The following is a 7,595-nucleotide window of genomic DNA, read 5'->3' as shown; positions in this document are numbered from 1 at the left end:
ACTGACCTGTAATATGTGATGACGATTGTTATTTTCTTTTCAAAAACAGAGCCTAACCTGAACCATGAACTGAATTTCAAGGTTTGATTGATTTGTGTTTTGAGAACTAAATACATGGTCAGCATTTCCTGTAAACACAGACCAGTACTGTACATATTCAACCTGTAGTAAACTGTCACTATACAGCTGCTATTGCTAACCGTATGTTTCAAAATGGTTCCCAACCAGTTTAACTTTGACCTTATAATTTTATCTTCAACCAAGTAAATCATAAATAATGGAGAGCATCTCACTTTGTGAGAAGACACAGAAGCTCTCTGTGGAACATCAAACACTCTTATAAAATACATTATGTATAATACTTTATATGTGCCTCTGCACAAGCCAAAAGCTATACAGTGTAAAAGCCTGTGGTCCCAATGGTAATAATTATACATAAAGGGACAAAAACATAAACAATTTAGTATGAAACACAGCGCCTGAAGGTATGAAATCACCTGTCAACCTGCTGGATTGAACATGTAAAATCGCTGTCATGCTACATTATTTCCACACATGCACAAAAAGCTGACATTAGAACGGCATAAAATTCAAATGATGAACAGCAAGGATTCAGGGGACATATTTCATGCAAGATAAATGCCATCACACCCAAAGATCTGCAAACCTTTGCAGCGCAGTGACCATATGTGTGTTACAAGGCTGTGCAGACAACAGGATGCCCTGTGATTTATTGCCTGTGGTCCTAACAGAGCACATTAAAGGGCAAGAAAGACTGCAGAAGTAACATGTACTGTGCTTCAGTACCTAACACAGTGGAAACATTAACGGAGAATAGAAGTAGAACTTCGCGCAACAGGCTCTTTCATTGATCACAAGGGCATATAGAGGACATTTGGTTAGCCTAAAATCTGTCAGACCACGGCTTCTTTTGACTTTATTTTAGCAGCAATAATCACCATGTCAAACACCAGAGCTTCAGTGTTTTCTTTAATTACCTGGGGACACAATGGCAAATGTTTTCATGCAATCAACTAAGTTCATACAATGTTTTTAAAGGCATTGAGGGCTTGAAGCAAATTCTTTGGTGCAAAGTTCTCAAAGGCAGTAGTGTTTGTAGCAGTTTCAGCTGGGTCAGAAGCTGAAACTTAAACAGTTCAACAACTATATTACATTCCAGCGTGCTGACTTCATTCAATAAAACTGTTATAGATCAGTCTATTTTTGTCAATAAACCATCACAATTAGGAAAATATTCTGCAGTTCTATCTGCATACTACCCTTTAGCGATCTATTTATATTACAGATTTTGTACTGGTTGTCAACAACTTTGCAGCCTCATTAAATGCACATTAGATGTAATGCTGTGGGCGAATCAGTAGCAGCACTGGCTGAAGATTAAGATCTGGTTGTGTACAAATGTGTACAAACTGAATTTCAGTTTCATTCACTTTTATTTGTATGGCACCAAACCACTACAAAGTTATTTGTAGACACTTTACATAGAGAAACCCCAACGAATAGGTGACAGTGGGGAAAGAAAAACTGAGGGAGACGGTGTGAGCTCCAACTGAACAGTAAGAACAAACAAGAATTCAGATAACATGCACTGTGGACAACAGCTGCAGGAAAGTGTCCACACATGTAGGCAGCCCCACTGAATTATTGTTAAGACTGGTGTAAATGCAGAGATGTTGAAATAAAACCACCCTGACTGTTAACCCGATATGAAAAATGGTAGGTGTCCACAAACATTTAGACTTTTCTTCTGCAGGGTGCAATGTGAAACCATAAAAAAAAGCTCACAATAGCTCTCTACATCATCCAGCAAACTCATTCTATTAGCCCACAGCATCAATCTGAGGTTTTTAACTCTCCTGTTTGTGTTTCGTTTCTGTTTTGTTGGCACATCATGCTTCAAATCGTGAAGGCTTTTAATCTTGAAATATCTTTCAGAATGTGAGTTGTGGTTTTGATTGATCAGCTGTGTGTTTGTTCACTGACTTTGGCAGTTCATTAAGATTTTGTCTTTTCTGTCTGATGTAATCACCTATTCCATAGATGATGATCCCATTGGAGATTAGATTTTAGGGGAATAATGGTTTAATAATGTTGCTAATGGCTGCACGTTACTATCAAGAGCTGTAGTCCTTCAAGGAGCCAAGAGGGAGGAGAACCACTCATCTGTTTGACTCTGGTTAACAGCACTTTTGTGTTATCTAAAACAAGTTTTACATCTTAAAGGTGGAGTTGTTGAACTTAAGATTGTCAGTTCACACTTCTACAATTAGGAAAATATTTTGCCCTTTTCCTCTGCATCTGCCCTATTGTCTGACATTTTTATTACAAAGTGTCATGTTTGTGTCAGCAGCTAGAAGCCTCATTATATGCACTTTTTTTTTTTTTTTACAAAGGTGAACATACTGTGTTGAAATGCAGCTTTTTGACTGGTCTCCTACATTTCCACTCGTGTCAACAGCTCATTAAGAGTCTGCCTCGATGGAATTCGCAACTCAGATGTGGCCGCAGGAGCTGCTGTTGATGGTCTGTAACTGCAGTACACAGGTTCACAATGCAGAATATTGTTCACAAGACTCTTGCATCATTCTTTGCTAAAAGCTGAAACATGACACTTGGGCATTCTGTCCATCTTTTTGTTTAGCTAAATATTATAGTGGTGTAGAATTAGTAAGGAGTGTATTAGATTTTACTACGCAGTGTCTTCTGTGCTTGTTTTAATAATTTAATTACCTCTGGGGAGCTGAATATGTTAAATCTCTTGAAACAAAGTTGACAGAATAATATGGATGTAAATATTAGTGTCAACTTTTTTAAAGAGCCAAATTACTCAAAAGTTGGGGCTGTGCAACTTCAGACTGTTAGTGAAATACAGCTAGTAGGACCCCAGCTCTAGAGAGCAAACTATATATTTTCATTATCCGTTCATAGAAAGCAGGCTTTATGTAATAGGTACAATGGGAATGCACCTATGCGAATGTTAATAGACACATTTCTACAGTTTTTGCCTTTTTCTGCAAGGAAAAAATTAGGAGTTTCTGCCATCTGCTGGAAAAAGAAAGAGCCCCAAATACCCAATAAAAGGACGTTTCACCTCAAAGCACATGAAATGTGTCACATTTTAAAGTAAATTAAAACAAAACAAACAAAAAAACACACACATACAAGCAAATTCACAAGATGTTTAAAAACAAAGAATAAACGTTTAGAGGCAGATAATATAATAATATAATACACATGTTGTGGTGCAAGAACTACACTACTAGTAAAAGTTCATTGAAAAATGTACCTTGGAAAAAATATGTGGGATATAGATAAAGTATAATGGAAATGGGCTCTGTCTGTTTAATGTTGTTAAATTAGATTAGGGTTAATTGTACTAATTTGATCGATTATATAGAGTCTATCTATTATATAGAGTCTTTAATTTATGCTAAATAAAGTACATACTTTGAGAATTAAATTACTACCACTGGATTAAAAAATAAAAAGTAAATATAAAATTTGACGGGCATTCACTCTCTATTTTCATTTTTTACATAAGGACTGATATTGTTGTGTGAAATTATATTTAGAATTTCTAACACGAAAATGTACTTTCCCTTAGAGACCGAAATTTTGTACGAACTGTCCCTTTGAGTTTTCGTTGTGGCACTTTTTGGGCTCAATCGCTTTCCGTTCCTCCCGGAAGTGTTTGTGAAGCTGCTACTACGTCTCCAATGTTTTAGTGCAGCATTGCTGGTTTAAGTTTAGATAGCTTGTGTTTATCGTAAACGAAAATATCGTGCGAAAATGTCTGGAGGAACCCGTTTGGAGAACGCAAACCCTGTGATCTTTCAGCGGTCGGGGGAGAGGCTGCTGACAGCGGCCGACGAAGATGAAGACGTCCACGACCCCATCGACGACAGAGAAATTTTCGATATCCTGTTTTAACTTCAAGTAGTTCTAACTATTAGTACCCTGTTTGTTGCACTCATTTACAGATATGCACTTGTGTATATATATTATTCAATGTAACTACAATTCTGGGCACAGGCTATATTTATTTTCCTTTGACGTAGCTTGAATCTAAATTTTAAAAATAGCCTTTGCTGTTCTTTTATTGATTTTAATTTGTTAACTGAAAAAGTGGCGTTTCTGTGTAATTGTCAAAGACATCATGCTAACAGCAGTGGAAGAAGTATTAAGATGTCTTACTCAAATAAAACTAACAGTATAACAATGTGCAAAAACACTTACACTGTAAAGTCGAAATATAATTGCTAAGAATACTAATAGTATCAGAAAATTATACTTAGAATACCAAAAACTACTAAAACTACTAGTGCACAATTCCTAGTTTTCACAACACTGCATATTATATCATATAAATTATTGATGTACAAAGTTTAGGCAGCTGTTGGATAATCTGACAGGTGAATAATCTTATAGACTGGTGAGCGGTTTGCAAGCCTTTATTTTAAAAAGTCTCTACAATGAAATGCCATAGTTTATTTGTCAATTACATTTTGTATTTATCAGAATTTGCACATACAGATATGGTTGATTTAAAAGTACTGCAACATGTTGTTACTGTCGCAGTATAATGTTCTTGTAGGCGAGACTCCTATTTATTATTTTGTCTTAAATTCTTTAACTAAACCTACATCTGATCAGATCCATCAACGATCCAGAGCATCCCCTTTCTCTAGAAGAGCTCAATGTTGTGGAGCAAGTCAGAGTCAAGGTATGCACCTGTAATCATATGTTGGCGAGTTATTCATTTCAGGTTTACAATAGTGTGAAGGCAGAAAAACATGATAATGGATATTACTACTATTGTAGCTATCCATCTGCCCCTCATTGATTGGACTTCCTTGAGTTTTTATTGCACATCCAAAATGGTCACATTAGATGAATAAACAAGCATCCAGCCTTTTTGTAGAGTTAATCTCAATGTCTTTTTGAACCCCTAAAGTCTTTTTATTATTTTACTGAAAAAGGTTTCCTATACATGTAATTATACCTTACTGTGTTATTGTCTCCTCCTCAGGTTAATGATGCAGAGAGCACTGTGAGTGTTCAGTTCACCCCCACTATACCCCACTGCAGTATGGCAACACTCATTGGCCTGTCAGTCAAAGTGAAGCTACTTCGTTCCCTGCCAGACAGGTTCAAAGTATGTGTGTGTGATTTTGTGCTTGTATGGATTAGTATTAGGGTTGCACATTCGAAGAAATATCCTCTTTTAATTGTTTGTTAATATGAACAACTTATGTGTACCAGTGTTTTGTTGTAATGCAGTGTGTGTTTCTGTTCCCACTCAGATCGATGTCCACATTACACCTGGGACTCACGCCTCAGAGGAAGCAGGTAAGGAAATGTCAAGCAGCAGCAGATGCAGACACGATGTAATGTTGCATCTTGCTTTTCACAAGTTTGTTGTTGAATGTGAGAAATCAAATTGTCATTTTGTGTGTGTGTTATTTATGTTGTCATATGTGCAGTAAACAAACAACTGGCGGACAAAGAAAGAGTGGCTGCAGCTCTTGAAAACTCCTCGCTGCTGGAGGTGGTCAACCAGTGCCTGTCCACCAGGAGCATCTGAGGAGCCAGTCAGCTTTGTTGTCTTCTGCGCTCAGCCACTGTTTATCACAGCAAAACTGTGTTTTCGACCATGTTCATCTGAAATGCGTCTGCCAAGCTTTCTGTGCACCGAAAGACCACAACCCCAGTGAAAAGTTGCAACTGAGAGCACAGTGAAAAGGCGTTCTTGAAGAAGTTCACCTGAGGAAAACAATATAAACTCTTAAGAATTATACAGAATAATTTGGTTAAAGTTGATAACTTATTTTTACATAACTACATTTTGGGATCACTGGCATGAAAGAAACTACCCAGACAGTAGGATTTGTTTTTTATATTTTATTGTATTTTATTTTGCTTTGTAACATTTAAAATTTAAAAAAAATAATAATTTAGAATTAATAATCTGGAGCCATAATCCAGTCTGCATAAAAAATTGCCTGTATGTATTTGCTTGAAATGCTCTTGATGTTTTATTAAAATTATAACTATTGGTAATGAAAATAAAAGGATAATGTTGTTTTCTTCCTTATTTTCAAAGTCATCATATAAGAGATAGAAAATATAATATACAGTACGAATAAATTTGTGGTTTTGTGATATTGTCATAATAATGAATGATGATGCTTTTGTCCAATTAAAGAAGTTATCAGTTGAATGTTAGAAATCCAGAGTCTAAATTTGATACAGTTTGATGCAATTGACTATATTAGCAATGCAACGAATCCTATTACTGAAGCTACACATGTACATGTTTTTACCACCTGGTAAAGTCTTTTTAAAATTTTGTACCTACCTAAAGTTTGCAAATGGGTTTGGACAAAACATTTCCAAACACAACTCTGTACAGTACGACAATGAATTTAAAATATATATTAAAAATGTAATAACTAATGTATTTAAGGGAGGGTGTCAGCTTAAGGATTTGGTCAACGGTAATGGATGAACAATTTAGACAGGGGATCTGAAGTATTTGAACAAATTAACATCATCTTTAATAACCAGAGAAAAACCCAGCATGCAGTAATGTCTAAGGTTTCAGCCAGACACTTAGTAAGGCAGCATTTGCAAACAAGTATTCAAGCTATTTGATAATTAGAATTATTATTCCAAATATTTTTGAGCCACCAAAAGTGAAGTTGTGTGAATTAAAAAGACTGTAATTCCTACACAGTTCATCCAAGATGTTTGAGTCAACCCTTATATTAAAGCTGGCAGTCTACACATTTTTAGCATGTCATTGTTTTATTTTAAATCCATTGTGGTGATGTGCGAAGCCTAAACTAATCAATGTGAAAATATCTATGTCCCTAATTGTACTTTACCACCAAGTTCCATCTACCTGCAATAAAATGATGAAAATGACTAAACTGCACATATTACTGAATTTGTTGTGTTCACATTAGTCCACCAGGAGGTGGCCTTGTCCTATTCCAGACTGTTGTGTGGAAACTGATAATGCAAAGATTGTGTCCATCAGATCTAAGACTGCAATCTGGCAGAACGTACAGCAGAGTTGTCCAACATACTTCTCCACCCACCCCTGCCTCACTGAGCTCACTAAACAACATTTCTTTCCTTTAAGAATTATTTAGCCAGACATGGCACCAACATTCTTTAAAAATGAGGAAACTAATACTGCCATAAACATTTCACAACTGAATAAAATGACAGTTTGTGTCAAAGGGACAAGAAGAGACTATATAACATAAAGCCCAATTTTTTTCAGCCAATTTATTTACGTGCAGAAGCCTGATTGTAGAAGAACACAACAAATAATGAAGCTAGATAAATAAAAATAAATGTGGATGTCTATAGCTGTTGTTCATATTAAACTTTACTGTAGGTTTTGGACAAAACTTTCTGCCAAGTAAATGAAAATAAATAAGCTCACAACAAACACATCATTGCATAATCGTTTCTGAAGTCATGCAAAAGCAAGAAAATACATTAATGCAGCCACATTGTTTACAATCTTGACTTGATTAAAAAATAAACTGTATCAAGCTAAA

General features: G+C 35.8%; 1 protein-coding gene across 1 annotated transcript; it reads left to right on the top strand.

Moving 5' to 3' along the window:
* The first annotated feature begins 3,684 nt into the window (after window positions 1-3,684).
* ciao2b (cytosolic iron-sulfur assembly component 2B) lies at window positions 3,685-6,241 on the top strand. Its single transcript, XM_067512938.1, has 5 exons — window positions 3,685-3,939; window positions 4,667-4,744; window positions 5,051-5,176; window positions 5,325-5,370; window positions 5,505-6,241. Exons 1-5 carry the CDS (start codon window positions 3,811-3,813, stop codon window positions 5,603-5,605), a joined length of 480 nt encoding a protein of 159 aa, XP_067369039.1. The 5' UTR covers window positions 3,685-3,810; the 3' UTR covers window positions 5,606-6,241.
* Window positions 6,242-7,595: the final 1,354 nt, after the last annotated feature.

The sequence above is a fragment of the Channa argus genome, chromosome 1 (assembly GCF_033026475.1).
Source record: "Channa argus isolate prfri chromosome 1, Channa argus male v1.0, whole genome shotgun sequence".
Taxonomy (NCBI): Eukaryota; Metazoa; Chordata; class Actinopteri; order Anabantiformes; family Channidae; genus Channa; species Channa argus.
Note: the sequence above shows the minus strand (reverse complement) of the source record. Positions and strands in the feature narration are given on the sequence as shown.